General features: G+C 42.4%; 1 protein-coding gene across 1 annotated transcript in view; it reads right to left on the reverse strand.

The window, feature by feature from the left end:
* The window catches only part of magi3b (membrane associated guanylate kinase, WW and PDZ domain containing 3b), a 121,670-nt gene that overhangs the window by 33,301 nt on the left and 68,005 nt on the right, over positions 1-20,364 (reverse strand). The window contains exons 2-3 of the mRNA XM_071519109.1: positions 12,549-12,665; positions 2,168-2,287 (exon numbers count right to left, since the gene is read on the reverse strand). Coding sequence (XP_071375210.1) covers positions 2,168-2,287; positions 12,549-12,665 — 237 coding nt within the window. The remainder of the gene's footprint in view (positions 1-2,167; positions 2,288-12,548; positions 12,666-20,364) is intronic.

The following is a 20,364-nucleotide window of genomic DNA, read 5'->3' on the forward strand; positions in this document are numbered from 1 at the left end:
CCCAGGAGGGGGTTATGTGCTTTAAATAGCTCCAAAAGTTCCAGCTACCAGTGGTTTTTGGATGCTTGTGACGAGTCTTACTCTTCGTGTCTGTGTGTGTGTGTGTTTGTGTGTGTGGGCAGAGAGGAGGCTGGTTTATCCCATGAATAAACCATGACTGGAGAGTAAGAACACAAGTGGAACCTCCTGGTGTGTGACTGTGCAGCCAGCCGGCGGGATCAGCAGGTTGACAGGCCTACATAGGGTCACCATCAGGTGCTACATCCCCCTGCATGCACACACATGGTTGTATACTGCGCATACATATGTGTGAGAGTGTGCAGACACACACAAAGACACGCTTTGGACATGCATGCACATGCTGCACACACAGGCAAGTCAAGTCAAGTCAAGTGTATTTATATAGCCCTATATCACAAGCATGTCTCAAAGGGCTTTACATACCATGTCATATACATGTCATGTACCATACTCCATCATGTAACATACTTCATAAAAAACACACATCCTCATATTCATGCCTATGGGCAATTTAGAGTCTCCAAATCACCTGACGTCCCATGCACACACAACATAAGTAAGGAAGTAAATTTGTATTTATTTGTACTTTTCAAAGCCAGAGTTACAAAGTGTTTCACATCAAAAGGTACAGCAGCAATATAAAACAAACTTAATAGAACTAAGGAAATAATGACATGACAGACAATAAAATCTGACACATAAATAAAAGAAATACTGACAAGACAGACAATAAAATAAGAACCAGGGATAAAAGAAATACCAACAAGACAATAATGTCAGTGGAAGGCTGGCATAAAAAGGTGAGTTTTGAGATGCTGTTTAAAACAATCAACTGTGTTAGCAGATCTCACACTCAAGGGGAGGCTGTCCCATAGCTTAGGAGCCATCAGGGAAAATGCATAGTCCTCTCAACTCTACGTTTAAGTTTGAACCGGGGGACGGCCAGAAGGTCTGAAGTCCTAAGCGACCTTGCAGCTTTGTGGGGGGTCAGCAATTCATAAATATATATACGATGGGACCAGGCCGTCATGCTTTATAAGTAATGAGAACAATCTTAAAGTCAATTCAGAACTTAATTGGTAACCAGTGCAGTGAAGCCAATATACGAGTGATGTGAGCTCTGCATGGGGTCTTTGTGAGTAGTCTTGCAAGAAGTGCTTGACTGAGGCATGTGAGCAGAGAATTACAATAATCAAGATGTGAGGAGATAAAAGCATGAATTAATTTCTCCAAGTCTTGAAGAGACAGACTTTAGCAATATTTCTTAGTTAAGTTGGAGAAAATTAATGACCATCCAATCCTTAATTGCAGCCAGACAGTCATACAAGGAGGCGACTTTGGCGAGTTCATTGGGTTTAACAGAATTACAAGGTTGGGTGTTGTCTGCATAACCATGATAAAAAATACAACCAAATGTGTGGATAATGTGCTCCAGGGGAAGCATATACAGAGAAAAACAATTCTGAGGCACTTGTACTTGACTTGAGTATTTCCACGTTAGGAACTTTCCACTACATTTCAAAACTCCACTTTAAATTACTACTATTACTATTAAAGCATAATTCAATTTTTGAACACCTGAGGATTTCAGGTAGGATGGGAGAATAACACAAGCCTAATGCTGGTTATTAATTATTGCTGTGTTTGCTTAATTAGTCTACCAGTAATCATCTGGAGGTTCTATCCTGTTCTAAAGAGCTGGCTGGTAAAACAGTTAAAGTGCAACTGTGGACAAAAAAGTCCAACTGATTTCTAGAGTATTTCTACTCTGAATTTATCCATCACAGGCACAAACACAGTGTGGAGAAACTGTTGCTGCATAGTGGAGTCCATCTGAAGGACTCAGAGTATCCCTGCTAATCTGGCTGTCACTTCCAACAAGTCTTTAATCATGTTTCACTGATCAATACGTTTCGTCCTGCTTGTCACACGTCACTAAGGCAAGCTGTAAGTCATAATGACTGAATATCGAGCTTACATTTACTCCATTATAGAGACCTGTCGCTGTAAATTGTGTACAGAAATGCGTGGGCAGTTAATGCGTGCAGTCACACACACAGACACACACACAGACACACACACAGACACACACACACACACACACACACACACACACACATATTCTTCATGTTGTGATGATGCCTACCATCATAGGTGCCACTCTCCAGTAGAAGTCCACTCTCCTCCAGGATCCTGAAGTCTCCAACACTGATGAAGTTGTAGTCCACTCCTGGCACCTCCCCCTCTCGAGGAAGCCGCGTGGTGCCTGGAAAACACACATAAACAAACAGGTCGTAACGTACTGGATAATACACAGAAGCGTACAGAAGTGCAGATAAGTGTAGATAAGACCGGAGTGGAAAAAGAGACATGCAGGTAAATTACTAATTATTAAGTTTCAGCTCCAGGTCTTTATTGGGTATCCATCTCGTCTCACAGAAAGGCACCAAGGTATTTCTAGGGATGACACTATTATTTTTTAGGCATTTTTATGCTTTATTTGACAGAGAGTTAGTGAGAGAGAGACAGGAAGGTATGGGTGAGAGAGAGGGGAGGACATGCAGTAAATGACTGCGGGCCAGATTCGAACCCAGGTCGCTTCGGGAAGGACTGAGCCTTATGGTACGCGCCACCGGGGCGCCCCGACCCAAGCAATTTAGAGAAAAATCATTACCTGATGTTCATCATTTACGATCTATAAAATATGGAGGACCCAGTCTATAAAAGTGTTTTTGTGATCATTTTTCATTTAAGTGGCAATACTCCAAGAAATGGTGAATATCTCTTTTTATTTTAAATAAAAATCTTCAAAAATACCTTGGTGCCTTCCTATGAAAGATGGATAACAGATCAAAACCTGTGAAGCATTGAGCGGCGTTATTTATTTATTCCTCTGAGCAACTACAGCTCCTGCTAACAAGTTATTATTAGGGTGTGTGTATGTTTCCTGCTAAAATGAAGGAGACAGCTGAGTAAATTAGGGAAGCAAACTATGCTGAAAGCAGGGGTTTGTCTGCTATTCTGGCATGGTTTAGGGCCACACAATCCCACAGACGGCAGGGTAAATGCAAATGAACACAAAGCCATTCTGAGCATGCACTTTGGTCCTGTGGTGAAGCCACAGTCTATTTCAATACTGATGGGAGAAGTCCCTTCCAGGATGAATATCCACAGGGCATAAGTGGACACTGAGTGATTATATTAGCATGAAGATTATGTAAACCATATTCCATGAATAAATAAGTAGGACTGTGCACACACTGTGCTCAAGGCTAATTAGGTGCGTGTTACCAAACTTGTAAACTCCATACCAAGTATTCAGTATTGAATGCGAGGCAGTACAGTTATTTATTGCATGGGAGACAGAACAAAGCACACAGCATAAAGCCATCATTAGTGCCATAATCTATGGCCATCCCTGTCTCTGAAATTTAACCTAATGTTCTGGAGCAACACCTGCATTCATTCATTCACTCCTGTTCAGGGTTATGGGGGGCTGGGGTGGGTCACCAGTCCATCACAGAGCTAACATAAACAGACATTTACATTCATACATGTGGGTAATTTACAGTCTCCAATCCACCTGACTTCCATGTCTTTGGACTGTGGGAGGAAACTGAAGCACCCAGAGGAAACCCACGCAAACACAGGCAGAAAATAACAAACTCCACACAGAAAGTGCGGGGAATTGAACCTGGGTCTTTCTTGCTGTGAACTGACAGTGCTAAAGGTGGTTCCTCAGTGCCGCCCTGGAGCAACAACTTTAAAAGCATTTTCTGGTATAAATACACTGGAATTTCTCATTGACATATGGTGTTGCATCTCTTCAGTAGAGTTTTTGACACTTGTAGAGTCTTTGCCAAGAGCAGCTGCTCTACAGTTTATAGTGGCCCAATGGCCTATTAAGCCACTTTATGTCGCTATTCCCTTTTGTTTCTCCATACTTGTATTTTCTTTTTAATTGGGTTTTGACAGCTCCTGAGCACTCTACCAATGGAGAAAATAACAATTTGAAAGAGAAAGCCATCAGAGAAGCTTCTTTCTGTGGCACGCCTTGATAATGCAGTTTGTGCAACCAAAAGCAGTTGACACTGCAATCGTGTGTGAGAATGCCAGCCTCTGCTTCTGCTCATTACCGACTTGTCTGCCTGCTGGTGCTGGCTTTGGTCCCACAAAAATGTCCCCCGTAGCCCAATTACTTGAGCCACCGTTATGTACCTGCCAAGTATCTCCCCGAGCCATCATCCAGGACGTCACACCAATATATACCATAAGCCTTCTACCGTGGAAGAGTTGTTGAGAATATAATGAGGGTTTGCTGAGCTTTGAAGGTACATCCGAGTGAAAGCAGCAAATCTTTTTAGCAAAACTTTTATTTTTTTTTATTTTTTGTAACATCTTGTCGCACTTTCTTTTTCAATACATTCAGTTGACACTTTAGAGATGCCTTCAAATAAAGTGTTGGAGGAGGTTTTTCAAACAAATTGCATATGTCGAAAAAGGTCTAGTCGATACAGTGCAGTTAATTAACCAGACAAGGGAGGAGTGTGGAGATGTGGGGAGGCTTTATCAAAGAAAACAAAGATTTTCTGCCAGGATGCAAAGTTATACACCGTGTTGTTCGATAGAGGAGGGGAAGAACTTACATGGTGCAGTGTTGCGGAGGAGGATAGTGAAAGGAGACCATATTGCGGTATTCATGTATTCATATTATGGCCATATTTAACGGTTATGCATGTCTGTGTGGGTCTATCCATTCTGGACTGAACTTAACTGACACTTAAGTCTTGCAAGGTCTCACGCCTGTGCACTGCAGAGACCTATTTTTCAAACCATCTGGACTGAGAGGATGCCACGACGGGAACATCAGAGCTAGTCAGTCAGATATGGCGGGCCATAAATTTAACATGGTGATTTTGTGCATAGTTTTATGTTGGTACATCAAAATGTCTTAGGGGTGTGCTGTGAAAAAAAAAAAAAAAAAGATCATTACAAAGTCTTTTGGTCCTTTTGTGGGCCATGCACTTTCAAGAAAAGACAGATACTGTGCTTAAAAGGCCTCCGCAACCCATATCTCCAAGCTTATTGAGCTCTGTCATGTTGTAAAATGGGTTACAGCTATAAATATTTGACAACAAATGTGAGGAGATAGCAAAACAACTTATTTAACGACTTCGTACTGTTACACCATGACTTAAAACATACATATCATATACAAAACTCAAACTCAGATGTAAGCTGTATATGCATAAAATATGATTATGAAGCCTATTGCACACATCAAAGAGTCCTCACAAATGATGCCTCTCTGGCTGGAAGTCAGAAGTCTGTCACTTAATAAGGAAGTGAGGAGGAGCGGGAGGAGAAGGAGCCCAAGGAGAAGGAGGAGAACAGGGAGATTTGCAGCCTCTCGGTGCAATCATTTCATGAGGTGAGACTGTATGTGTCCGTAAACAGGTGTATAAGCTTTGTGTGTCCAATAATGTTTCTCAGTTTGTTCTTGCGTTTGTGTGTGTGTGTGTGAGAGAGAGAGCGAGAGAGAGAGAGAGAGAGAGAGAGAGAGAGAGAGAGAGAGACAGACAGACAGAGAGAGAGAGAGTTTGTGTGAGAATGAACTACTTCTACCTATTTCTCCTCTCAGAGGGAAGTCCAGGGACTGAGTATGACCCCAGGCTCTCTCTTCTCTTAGAAAAAATCCTCCTCCTTTTGTCCTCTCAAGAGCTCTTGAGAGCCTCCTCCAGCGGCTCTGTAAGACTCCAAAAGAGATGGAGGCTGTTCCAAGACCACTGAAAGAGACTCAGGGATTACAGACGGTGTCTCTGTCTCTCTCTTTCTACTTGTCACTTTCTCCTTGGTTACACTCAACTCCCACAACCTAACCTTGTATCTACCCCCTCTTGTTATCCCTCCTCTCCCCCTCTCTTTCCTTTTCATTTGAATGTTCCTGCTTTGCGACGATAATATTTCCTCGCTGTGGTCTGCTTGGGTTTCATACAAGTGGCAAAAAAACCTCGGGTGAATTTTGAAGCCAATACGGAAGTGGCGGCAGTTCCTCTAACGGCCGCTACAGGCCCGCTCCAAAAAGACTCCAACCCCGGCTCAACTCCATTCAAGTCAATGGGATCACAATCCAACTTCTTGCTAAAAATATAAAGTCAATACGTTTTTTCCACAAGAGGTTATGGCCTCAGTAGCTAATTTCGCTTCTTCTAATGTGCGTCCTTATGGCAATTTCCAAAATAATTGTAAGATATAATGGATATAAAATGGAGGTTGTTTGCCGAGTGATTGACAGGTCGCCTGTGCAGTGATGCACCAATAGTAGGCAGTGCTGCGGCTCTGCAGACAACCCAAACTCCGCCCTCTCCACTTTGGCTCCACCCTTTGCTTCACTTTGGCTACCGCTTAGCAACTGTAAACACAATCTCCAGGCTTCAAAACAGCCCTTCAGAAGCCAATGGGTGACGTCACACTCACTATGTCCATCTTTTTGTACAGTGGTTTCATAACAGGCTGACAAGTAGAGACTAATGCCTTCATTATGGGCCCAAAGTGCTGTGGCCTTGCAGGATAGACCATGTGGTGTTGGTAGGACACACAAGCAGGCAGCACAGATCAACAACGGTTGTATCAGAGTACAGCAGCACAGGGAGTAGTTAAGTGAAGTAGGCCATTGGCACAGTGACACAAACTACATCTGTTAATCCTGTTGCTATTTGTATGACTGTTGTACACATTTTGGGTAGATTAAAGCAAAAATCCACCCTCAGATACTGTTATAATATCAACAATCTGTGATGCTCAGCGCATTCCAGAAGTGATTTTGTGATGAAGTGTTGTAATTTACTTTTCGGTGTACCCACTTTCCCTCAACCTTCTACTTCAGTTGGTGGTTTCCTACATTTCCCAGAATGATTTGTGACATCCGCCAGAGGACGGCCGTGAACTTGTCGCTGTCAATCAAAGGTAGGTTGTTGCATTCAGCTGTGGGTTATACATGTAGGCAGAGAAGGATAGCCACATCGACAACAAAGTAAGAGCTGTTTGGTCGAGAAGAAGTGAGAGCCTTGCCCCTGACATGTATTGTGGCTGCATTGTATTCTGATCTATTGAGGCTACTGTCAGTGAAGAAATTGGTATCTTCTTCCTCTTCTACAATGGATTTCTCCCTGTATGATTGTTGAACATCATCTAGAAAGGACGATTCTGAGGGTCTGACAGCAAAACCTGACGTTTGATGTTTTAGATTTTCTATCAAACTCAATTTTAGCTGCATTGGAAACACCCTGACGTGATGTTACATCATCTACTTTTGGCCAGTTACTAGTAATACTTTTTTGTAATTTACAACAGCAAAGAGAGCTCAGCTCACATTGTGCATGTAACACCAGAATGCTGAATTGCGAGTAAAATGAATACAATAACCTACAAATTAACTTTAAATAAAATAAAGCTAAAAACAAGAATCAAGGTTAAAAAGCACAAGCATAAATATGGCCCAGGTGTTCAGTTAAGGAACCTGGTCATACGGGGGACAGTGCTTCTGCGGTAGCGTTCAGTTCTACAAAAGACCAGGTCCAGTTTCGACAACCACCGGGTTTGACGGCAGTTTACTGCTGCTCGTTGGACTGGGAGCCAGTGTCGGTACACGTTAGACTTGAGGAGAGAGCTGGCTCCTCTCAGTGAGAGCTTCACAGCCTGAGCAGAGGAAGGGGAAGCCAAGGTGTTTACACGCCTCACTGTATGAGCTACAGTCAGGATCCAAGCTCTTCTCTGGACCTTTTCATCAGCAGTGGACGGGGAGATGGTGAAGCCTGAGTGTCACATGAGAGCAGCATATTCCAGGAGAGGACTGATGTATCCGCAGGAATAAGAAAAATACACCAAACAACAAAATGGGCCCAGAAATGCAAGGTACATAAAGTATTTTAGGGTTGAGTTTGCCTTTCAGCAGAGATTTTTTTTAAACAAACAATGAAAGACATTCACAAACTCTCATATTTGCACATTGCCACATGCACTTTTTACTCTTTTACCTCTAACCTTATGTATGTTTTTAACCCTTATGTCTATTTGGTTTTATGTGGTATGTCTTTTTCATGAGGCACGTCAAAGACATGCTTGTGATAGACAATAAAGCTTTCTGAATCTGAACAGAATTTAGAATTAAGTGTTTAGACACTTTGTTTTCTTCGCTGTTTAAAACAAAGGTTATTCTCATTAATAAAATATGTTATTCTTGTTTTTTGCATTTTCACATCTGAAAATCAACTTAGGCATGGAGATGAAGAGGGGAACAAGGGCGGAGGAAAACCAAGAAAGAGGCAAGGGTAATTGGAACAGAGAAGGAGCGAGAGCGAGATGGAGAGGGTGAAAGATGGGAGACCGAAAGAGAGCGAGTGAATGATGGAGGTGCCGTCAGTGTGCGAGTCCCGGTCTCTTGCTCATTAAGACAGTAATTCAAGCAGGGGATTAGAGAGTCAGACTCATGCAGCGAACCCACTGGCTGCTGATGATGAATGGCGGCTACGGGCCGGGCCGCGAAACCTCAACGATCGCCACTATTGTACGCAAGGAAATAGAAAGCCATGTAGTGAATGGGGTGTGCGTGTGTGCGTGTATGTGTGTGTGTTTGTGTGCACAGGTGAATGTGAGTCAGTGACAGAAACAGAGCATGGGGGAGTGGGGGGGGGGCAAAGACGTAAAGAAAGAGGGAGAGAGAGTAAGACAAAGGAAGTGACACACACAGAGAGAGGGAGAGAGAGAGAGAGAGAGAGAGAGTGTCCTTGGTACAGAAATTGAACTCCTCAAATTGAATTCCCCAATGCAATCAAAGTCTGCTGATGGGCTGAGTTTTGTAAAACTCAACGATCATCTTCTGTCCATTACCTGTAATGGACCTGAGATCATCGGAGTGCCACTAAGCTTTCAAAAAACAATTTCAATAACAATTCAAGTTCTGTCTTGAAATGATAAGGTGCAGAAGCAGAGACTTGCCGACATTAATGGCTTTAAACTCAACTGCCCAAGAAAAAGCCGGCACTTAAGCACAGAACCTGATTGACACGTTTTTGAGTGGGAGAAAGATGGAGAGAGGGGAGGACAGATAGCGAGAGAGAGAGAGAAAGACAGAAAGAAGAGGGGGTGCGGTGGTGGTGGTGGTGGGGGGGGGTCAGTGAGAAAGATATTCCTCCTCCTCCAAGAAAAAAAAGAAAAAATTAAATATACATGAAAGGTAAGCAGCTTACTTCCTGAAAAATTTCACACTTGTGCTTGCAATTCCCTTCTGAACAAGACAGAGCAACTTCCAGCCCTTGGGGGGAGAGAGCAGAGATGCTATTCGTTTGTGACAGTGCTGTGCCTAAGAGTCTGCCGCCGCCTCAGGATGCTCTGCACAGGACTAAAACCTTGACTACGCTCAATTATGGTGCTCTTCTTGGTAGAGTAAGTATTTAAAAGGACATGGTAAACAGTTGGACCAACATATCTGCGTGACCAACATTGCAATTGCATAATTAACAGATACCGCATCGTAGTCACGTCTTCCCTTGATGCGATTTGGCTTCCACACGTCATCTGGCGCATTATGATCGCCACATCCCTGTTTAAACTTTGAGCAGTTTAATTTGATGCAGGGATGCAGCACAAGGTAAAGCCACCTAAACTCAATTTACTGTACACCACCTTTTTATTTGTGAAATAGCAATGAACCATCTGTTTTAAGTTAACAAATCTTGGTATATGAATATAAATTCATCATATACATTATAGTAAATAGTAGTAGACTGGTGCAATTTACTTAAAAAGGGGAAGAAAATAAGAATATAAAACAATAATTAATTCAAAATTGTAAGTCACTTGCATTAGAGTTGTTCCGATACCGATACCAGTATCAGAAATGCCTCCGATACAGCCTAAAATGCTGCATCGGGTATCGGGGAGTACATGAGTCTATGCACCGATCCGATATCATGTAATTTATTAGCCCTGAAAAAAATCTACTTTAAAGTAGTTTCACCCGGATAAAACGGCCGTTTTCCCGGAAATCTATACTTATATACTAAATTTATACTGTTACTGTACTATTTAAAATTTTAAATGCCTTTTATTTTACTAAATTGTGGCTGCACTTTAACAGTTTTTTAAAGGAATTGTTATTTATTCCTAGATTTATTTATTTATGTTCTTTTTCAGTTATGACTGACTGTCAAACTAGATAATAAAGTTCTATGGCATTCATTCTCTGCATGTATTTGTTCATGTTTTACAAAGGGTTTAACCTGAGCCAGGCCATAAAACAATGATAGCAATCATATCACATCGATACAGGGTTAGTAGTATACAGCTGTTAAAAAATAATAATAATATCTATATTTTTTTTAACGCACTGCTATCGGATTGGTACTCGGTATCAGCCGATTCGCAAGTTCAGGTATCGGAATCGGTATCGGGAAGGAAAACATCGGAACATCTCTAACTTGCATTATTATAGCAAACTACTTATATATCGCAGCCCACACCAACCGTCTTCAGGGTTTAAGTTTGCACTTTTGCAGTACATATCGTCGCTGATGGGTGAAAGCCTTGCAACTCCAGTTACAATTACATTTTCATGTTTTAACTTAAATTGAAGGATTACATGCTCCTCTATGGGTTGAGAAAGTTCTACAACCTTTGGGATTATGAAGCCCACTGGAAAACGTGAAAAATGGCATAAAAGCAAGGCTGTTTTTTTCTTTATGGAGATACAAAGTTTTCAAACAGTAATATGTACACATCCGCATGCTGATAACATCATGAAATATTTACATTCTATACGATAATATAAGGTGGTATTTTAAGCAGAAATCTACAGACAGATGCAAGCAATAACACATAGAGTAGCTCCTTTGCGGTATTAGTATTTGATCAAAAAAAGGCATTTGATACACATTCCCAATTGGTATAAGTTATAATACAATTCTGAAAAATATATATTTGTTGTTCAAAGTGGTGCTTGTTTTGTAGTCTACTGTACCAACCTTTTTATTTACCGCTACATTATTGATTTCAGTAAAGAATAATAGTTGGCGACGGCCCCGCTGAAGAGAATGTCAGCAAGGGAAAGGAGCACAGCAGGAAATGCAGGTTTATTTATGGAAAAGAATATGACTTTGATCATTGGGATGATACGGCACAGAAGTAAATAAGTTACATGGGGGTTAGGAAGATGTCCTTGGTTGGGTTGCTATGGTGATATAAATGTGTGTGTGTGTGTGTGTGTGTGTGTGCGTGTCTCAGAGAAGGAGAGAGAGTGTGAGAGAGAGCTGTCACAGAGGATGACAATGTGTGAGCATGTGTGTGTGAGTGTGTGTGTGTGTGAGCATGTGTGTGTGTGTGTGCGTGTGTGTGTGTGTGTGTGTGTGTGTGTGTGTGTGTGGTCCTGTGCAGCTCACAAAGGGCAACACATTAACACTGCCAGGGCCAGTAGGTTGGATTTCCACCTGGGTCCCACATACTGAAAATGTACCCTCTCATTGTACTGGGAGGTGCTTTGGATAAAAGCGTCCATCAAATGGTATTCAGCTCATGCTCCTCGGGAACCAGGCCGCTGGGCCGCTGGACATTTTGTAATCTCACTTACGTTTTAGAGCGGAAGAGGGATTACAACTGCTTTGTTTATGGTCTATGCTACTCATTAGAAAAAAAGACGCTTTTCGCTCGCTTGCTAGAATTAACAATTTTATCAAATCAATTCGCTTTTGTAGTTCCTCACAGCGGCACCATCCACTCCAAAGGACAGAACAAAATAATTGAAAATGTCCCAGTGGGTTATTTCGGGCCACTTTGGCATGTCATCCACCCAATCAGTAATAGTAGATGGACGCAGTATAGTTACGCCATCTGATCACTGCAGTTTAGATGATGTATGTTCCCATATTTCATTCATTGTTTCCATATTGACAAGCAAGCAGAAAAGCTAGCTGGCGTTTAAAGGTATAATATGAAACATTTTCCGCATTAAAATATCTAAAAACGACTAGACCTATGTTATATATTTTTTTTGAGTTGTGTACTTACATTATCCCAAAATCCCAAATGTTTCCAACAATGTTCAAACCCAGAGAAATCCATAATTTTATTCAAGGTAACGGTGCGTTTCATTTGGTCGCCTGTCAATGGCGTCATATCCCCTTTAACCCCTAACTCCTCCATTCTATTGTTTTTATTGCTCACTCGTGACAGATCACGATTATTTCATTCCCATTTGCTGCGCGTTCTGTCGCCGCAGCTGTCCCTGTAAAAAAAAAAACTCCCATGATCCCACGCTACTTCATAACATCATCAAACTACATCTTTTGTTATTGTTTTGATTGAGAGACCCCTAGCGGCAGAAATTACATACTGTGCGTTAAACCAGAAAGTTTAAAATAGCAAAGTGGGCGGAGCAGCATAAGGTGAATACACCCGGTTGTGTGTTTGTGAGTGCGTTTTTGAGTGTGATGAATGAGAGATCCAGTACGTGTCATCCTGTGCGGCGGACTTACAGGGGATGGTGCGTAGGTAGAGGTTGTCCCGTATGATCTGCTGGAGCTTGTGGTCGAGGGAGCCCTTCTGAAACTGCAGACTGAGGTAGTGGCGCAGGTCCGTGTTCAACACCTTGCCTGAAACAACAGAGGCACACACAGTCAGGGTCAATAAAAAAAGATGGTGTTCTGTGTGAAGGCTTTTGGTCCAAAATGAAATCCAACCAAGTGGCATGTACCCTTACACAATGATCGATATCACATAACTAGATCAAATTGTTTTTTGGGTTCACAGAACGATAACCCTTTTATAGAAGAGATGTTTGGCATTTCACAACTATTGAACAAATCATGTTATGTTTTCCTCTCTCCAAAAGGAATAGCCTATATAGCATTCCGAAATAAATATATTCAATTCAGTTCGTTATTTATCTCACATGGGGCAGCTTAAAGGATGCAATTAAAGGTACAAACAACATAAAAAAACAAGGAATACACATATTATACAAAAAGAGACAGGTCAGGCAGAATACCAGATTAACTGTTGGCCATTTGCATATTCGTACTATTAGAGTGAAGAGTGTAGGCAGAGGTCAGCATTCAAATGCATACAGCTGAAATTATAATAGTTTACAACTGTCTAATTTACATTTTTGATTACTTCTGGTACAAAGGTATTTTTCCTTTGATTTGTCACACACTGGGTTACCAGAAAGCACCTTCCTGATGGAGGTTGAATTCACTGTGTTGGAATTTAACTCTTCTTATTATTACATGTCAGAAAATTGTATTACACCAGACTGAACTAAATACCAGATAAAGCAACACAGCCAAAACTGCATAACACTGTTGTCATCTGAAAACCTCCTAACTCTAATTTAGTTGATTTTCATGTTTTCACTACAATTGAAGGATTACATGGGATTCTGTGGATTCAGAAAATTCTATCATCCTTGGTTTATGAAATCCTTTCACCACACCGGATAAACTCAAAGCTAAAAAGCTAAAGACAAGGTCAAGCTAAAATTAAGGATGCTTATACTAGCTCCTGAAATTTTGGCATTTTGAAAATACAAGGTTTTCATGTAGGACCACCTGCTCTTTCCAGGTGAATCCAGGTGAAAGCTTCAATCCTTTGCTGATTTCACCTAGTAATTCCAGTTTGATCACTAAGGGAGATGTAGCTGAGTGGGAGGAAACAGGTCAAAGAAGAGCTTTTAAGCCTTGATTTCGCTACTAAATCCACTTCAGTCATGAAAGGTAGATGAGACGAACAGTACAAGACAGGTTAGAGGAGGATTTTGAGCCTGATAGTGGGTGCAACTTCATATTAAGAAGGTGCTCTGAATATTTTGTACAGACTGAAGATTATCTGTCAAAAAACATCAAGATTAAACTGGACTGCACCAAATTCATTGTCATCCCCACCATCTGTATTCATTTGAAGCAGCAAATCAAAAACCCAAACAGCAAAGTGACAGATGATGGTGCCGTGTTCATGCTAAGTGTCTTTACAGTTTCAACAACGGAACACAAGCCCCAGAAAACTTTTTCACCAAAGACGCGCGATGCCACAACCTCAAAACTGAGGCGCCAGAGATTTTCAAGAGAAAATCTAAAAAGGATGCCGCCTTTGCTCTCAACTCCCAGAAGTCTTTGTAAAAACAAAGGAAGTTCATGCAAAGTTTGCAACAGAGGAATACTTGAGAGTCCTCACACACAAGCAGGGAAAAAGTTTTTCTCTGAAAGAACATGACGAGGAGTTTGGAAAAGAGGAAAAGATCTTCAGTGTCTGCCTGCCCTCAGCTGCAGCGCGAGCCTCATCTCTTGACAGTAGGGGGAGAGGTGGCTTTGAAACAGTTTGACTGCAGAGGAGTAATCACTTTCCCTCTCTCCCTCTCTCTCCCTCTCTCCCTCTCTCTCCATCTCTCCCTCTCGCAGACCAAACTGCTCAGCGTGACTCCTCTCTGCATGGCTATGAATACCAATCAGCAGGACTACAGATGAAATCTTGCTACTGTAGATGTACTGTATGTGCTAATAGAGAGGGGAGATGTACTTGACTACGGTGGAGTGATAGAATAATGATGAGCTCTGGGAATACTTCAGCGAGCTCTCTCAACCCCGAAATCCTCCCTTCCTCCTCAACTGACAGTAGAAACCAACACAGCCCATTAAGGTGACAGCACAGTGATCCTATTATTTTGTGTACTGAAGTTACTCATGCTCCAAGTTTGGAGGCCGCTGTTGACTCGCATCAAAATAGATGTTGGGTACTCATAAAAATGCCCCTCATGTCCATGGGCCTCGCTGCCATCTGACGCCGTTTTAGGAGCTGTCATCCCGGTGGGCCTGCCTTTTCAGAATAAAGGTTGTGTATGCTCCGTCTGACTCTCTAAAGAGGGCTGCATCACAGCTGGTCTAGCAGACAAACAGACAGACACTGGGGAACGTAGGCCCAATCTGGCAACCCCATCTCAAACTGTCCCAGAATCCCCTTTTTGTTCATATTCAGCTCTTACACTGGGGAATCAATAGGAAAACAAGGCTGTTTCAAAAACCTAAATGCGGTCCATATGCTTTCTGAAGGGGAGTGACGCAACACTCATGAAGCGATTCAGCATTTAAATTGGCAGTCTTGCCTTGAAGCTACAATATGCAACCTTTTTGATATTAACTGTAATAAGTAAGATACACATTATCAGTCTGTGTCTGTCTCTGGCCCTGGGTGTACATATGCCTCAATCCCCCCGTTTGCCTGCCTGAAATTGGCTTTGCAATCATGTTCAAGGTGTTTTGGGGCATATGTCTTTTTCTGTGGGTGTGACCGGTGGGGAGCTGGGTTGTGCCACAGTGCAAAGAACTCAGAGCAACAACAAAGACAGAAAGCAGTAAGAAACGAAAGAACAGTGATGCCAAACGTGCTGCAGACAAAACCCGTTCAAAAACATGGGTGAACATCTGCATTGTTTTTTATCTTTTAATTGCAGTCCGTCTGTTTCTTCAGCAGCTGTGGCGTCTTTATGAACGCCGGTTACCTCAGCCTCAGATTAGATGCCATTTCAAGGTTGTCCGCTCATCAAGATGAGTGACAGGTGTTGAGCCGTGAACTTGACCAACTGCGGGGGAGGAGGGTGGGAATAACAATCAGGGTCCGAAACTCACACTCGCCAAATGCCAAATGCCAGTCTGTGGGGAATAAATCAGTAAGGGTCACCTGCCACACTGACCGGTAACTTTTTGAGACGATAACTCGGGTTCAGTCTTATACAGTCTTTGATCTTTTCCTATTCTCAAAACATTTTTCCCAGCTGACCACCGTACAATCTCTGACTATGAGCCACTCAAATTAATGTTGCATTGCATATTGTAGCTTTAACATCTCACTCATGCAATCCTGTATAGTAACATTGCATTTGTGATGATGAAAGTCTCTTTTCTCTGATGATGATGATGGAGGAATGGCAACATCTTCTTACAGTATAGTCGAGTGCTCTCCTTGTCTCTCTCTATCTTTCTCTCTCTCTCTCACACACACACACACACACACACACACACACTCACAGCAATTCTGGCCAGCAGTTCTCAGCAGTACTCTGTCTGTGGCTGCACAGGGCAGCACCCAGGTGTGAGTCTGTCTGACTGTAAGAATGTAGAGCAGGGTGTTACTGCAAAAAAAAAAAGCAAGCATGCTCATTCACACGTCGCTGGATAAATAAAAGTTAAAAATAAAACAACGCGTGCGTGCACTCACACACACACACACACACACGTGCACGCACACACCTCTGATCTGTTCATTGCGGCACAAGTACAGCGCGGTCTTTGTGGCTTCCTGGGTCCTGTCAGAGCCTGTTAGTGAGGCTGTCACATCAGAGAAGCGCCTCATTCCTCCTTCCCACAGATAACAGAGCTATTGTAGCAGGCCTCATTTTTCTGCAGTGGGGGTTCAATAGGCTCTATTGTGCCCCATCAGCCACACACTCGCTGGGATATTTGTAGTGAGTGCAGCCAGCCAGGAAAATGAACATAACACATACTGTATTTCAACAAGAGAAAAGAATGAGAAAGAGTTCGGTCCCCATATTCCATATTCCTTACCCTTTCAAGCCCTTGCTTCCTCTATCATTGTCTCCCTCTCTCATCTGTCTCTTCCAACTTTTTCTCAACTTTTACGATTTCTGATACTTCCACTCATTATATACAAAACTCCTCACTTCATTCCGCTGTACTGCAATCAAAGAAATGACAGAAAATTGCTCAGAATTAACTTGCTGTCAATTACCAAATATCCTGATCTATATTCCCAGGGCGTTCTCCAAATTGGATGAGAGAGGTTTAATCAAAAGGATGGATTCCTTTAAATTAAGCCATTGCTTTACACTCAGTCATTTTGAAGCTCCTCTGGTCCCGTCTCATGCTACCTTTTCATTTTCGCATGAATTGAAGGGGATGAGTCAGAAAGCTCAAGGTCACCCAAGGGAATCCTTTGGCACTCTGTTCCCATTTCCCCCAGCCGCAGCATCATCAGCAGCAGCGGGGTGAAAATCTCACTCCTCTCCGAAACTGGAAGCTCACAGAACATATCGGTGGAGAGGAAGCGCAAGGGGAGCAGCGCCTGGCACCCCTAGTGAGGCAACAGACTGTTAACATCCTCGCTTTGACTAACACCTCACTTAGAATTAGATTAACACTCCAGCCCGAACACATAACTCTCTCTCTCACTGACACACATGACACGTGCCTGTCTATTTGAAGAGATTTGTTCTAAAATTACATATCCAACGGTAAAAAAAAGAAAAAACAGCTGACACCTACTCTTATGAAATGATTGAGCATGCCAAATTAAAGCACATTTATGTCACTTTTAAAGGAAAGTAGGTAACGTAAAGGAAAAATCCACCCACGGATACTGTTGGATAAAATTTTTTGATGTTCAGTGCATTCCAGGAGATATTTTGTGATGAAGTGTTGTAATTTATCCACTTTCCCTCAACCTGCCTCCTCTACTTTTACTTCAGTTAGTGATTTCCTACATTTCCCAGAATGCTTTAACAACCCCCTAAGAAGGGGCGTGAACATGTTGCTTTCAATCACGAATGGGTCTAAGAGCATATAAATATAGCTAGCAAGCTAACTAGTTTGTGAAGATTGGAGCGAGTCTATAATCGCAGTCGTGCCCCTTCCTGAAAATGCAGCATGTCTTGTAGCTGCATTGCATTCTGGTCTATTGAGGCTACTGTCGGTGGAGAAATTGACCTCTCTGCCTCTTCTACGATGAATTTCTCCCTGTATGATTGTTGAACGTCGGTGCAAAATGGCGGCTCTAGAAAGAAGCCCTCTTTGATTCTGAGGGACTGACATCAAAACCTGACGTTTACCACTGCTGTTTTAGATAATTGATACATTTTCTGCTGTCAAACTCCATAGTAGCTGCATTGGAAATATCTTGATGTGACATCATGTCATCCATGTTTGGCCAGTTATCCATGGGAATAAGAACAATACAGCTCCACAAAAACACAACAAAATGGGCCCAGAAATGCAAGGTACAGTGTTTTAGGCTAGATTTCTCCTATAAGGCCATGGTTGACAAAATTTTAACACTTTTACACATTGTTCCAAAGTGGTTACATATACAGTCATTTCAGACTTGTTAATTTGTTCATTTTGCAGCATAAAAAGAAAAAAGCACAGGGATCTGTAAAGTCTGTATATGGTTGTGGATAGAGAGCTTTTATTCTCTTAATTGGTCTATTTCCAAACAAGGAGAAATGCAAGCAAATGGCTGTTATGTACTGCGACATTTCGTTCTGAGGAATTCTCCCCGAGGCATGTGGGAAGTCCACTGGGAGGTCATTATCTCTGTTATCTGACTGTCACTTAATTAACAGTCCTGCAGACAGGCAATATGTCTTCAGGTCTGGAGCTGTTGGCTGACACCTTACTCCCTACACTGTGTCAACCTATAGAAAAGCAAGAGACACGTATTCTACACAGTTTGCCCAAAGACATATGAAAAGACATGAGGTACTATACATATGTGTGTGTAAAAGAGTCAAACAAACTGCTGATATGACATACATACTCTCTCTCTTTCTCTCACACACCTTTAATATACTGAACATCATCCGTTCCTTTTTCTCTCTCTAATAGATACACATGGGACATCCGGGCACTTGGAGGGGAAAGCTAACATAACATTTATCCAAAGAGCCTTAACTTAACAATGAGTGTATATTTTTTTAGGAGGGGAAACGCAGAGTTGGGGAAATTAGAAATAGGTTAATTAGATACTTTACTTTGTTAGTTACCTAACTGGTTATGTTACAAGTTACTCTTTCGTAGAAGTAACTTTTGCATTACTAACTTAAAAACAAGCCTTAGTAATATGGCTCGTCATTGTTTTAAAATACAATGCAGAACTATTGCTCTGTTTTTAAAACAGTAAGCCAATGCATATTGGTTATTTTGTCAAGTAGCAGCATGTTGTCTGCACAAGATGCTTCAGCATTGTATTTTTTTCCACGTTTAAAAAAATTTGCACTGACAAAAGATGAAACAATTTGCAAGTTACTAGTTACCACAAACAGTAATGAGTACTAAACTATGTTAACCCACTTGGGAATGGGAAGTGTGTTTTTTTTTTTTGCTTTTTTCCTGTTTTTTCTGTTGATGTGTCTGTATTTCTACATTATCCATATGACTGACGTTTCACCCTGAGGTGTTTCTTACCACCATATGCTGTTAAGTCTAGCCCTCTAATGCCCTGCTTCACCCATGCTAGCAGCCAGACAGATGCTACTGTGGCCCCCAATCACAGCCTGCCTCTCCATCCATCATGTGATTTATGACAGGTCACCAGCATCCTCTTCATCAGGCCCTCCTCTTCCCCTGTGGCACTCAGTCAAACGGGGCCCGCTGAGGCACCAACACCTGCAAGACCTCTGTTCTGGCTCTTCTCATCACTCTCCTGGCCTGACAGCCTGCCCCCTCCCTCCCATCCATCCTACGCTAACCTTGCAGCTTCCTGTGGCCATTTTAGGGGACAAAATTGCCTCGGGGCGCCTCTGAGCGCCATGTTTACAGCGGGGCCTTCCCTCACTTTCAGACAGCTGTACGTGAGATTGGGATCAAGGGGCATCTCACCGGCTCCACCGAGAGAAGGCGTGGGTGTGAGTGGTGTGCTATAAGCCCGGCTTAAAATCTCACACCTCATGCAGTACCGCCAGATGAATTCTCTACACTTATATAACTGGCATGCGGGGTGTTTCTCCAGGAGAGGGATGGGATGGCTCGACCTCGCCAGTCCGTGGCTGTATTTCCAGCTGCGAGCTAAAGTCTGTCTGCCTGGCTGGCCGGCCGGCCGGCTGGCTGGCCTGCTGGCTACAAAGCCACGCAAAGTTAAACAGGCAGTGGTCTCAGACGCCCCGGACTTCTCTCTCGCCACACTTCGTTTCACTTCATTCGAGCACTGTGCCAGCGCCGGCAGTGAGGTCTGGTGTAAGCCGCTTAAACAGGATGAAGTCAAAGGGGAAAAAAACAAAAAACAAAACAAGAGAAAATAAAAATCCAGCAAGGTGATTAGATTTGTATTTCTGATGTCTGCACGACTTCAACAAATCAAAATATTTTAAGGACTGTGCTCGCCTGCGTGTCTGCGAGAGAGAGAGAGAGAGAGAGAGAGAGAGAGAGACTTGTGGATGAGTGTGACATCACAGGATTACATTAGATTACTCTTGCACCTTTTATTAAAATTGTAGTTTGGTTGTTCCCGAGACACTGAGGACTAATGACAAAAGAATCTCCAATAATACATTCTACACATTTTGAAGGA

The sequence above is a fragment of the Centroberyx affinis genome, unplaced genomic scaffold, assembly GCF_046629955.1.
Source record: "Centroberyx affinis isolate AG114_WGS23_722 - 3 ecotype Tasmania unplaced genomic scaffold, CSIRO-AGI_Caff_v1 ptg000659l_1, whole genome shotgun sequence".
Taxonomy (NCBI): Eukaryota; Metazoa; Chordata; class Actinopteri; order Beryciformes; family Berycidae; genus Centroberyx; species Centroberyx affinis.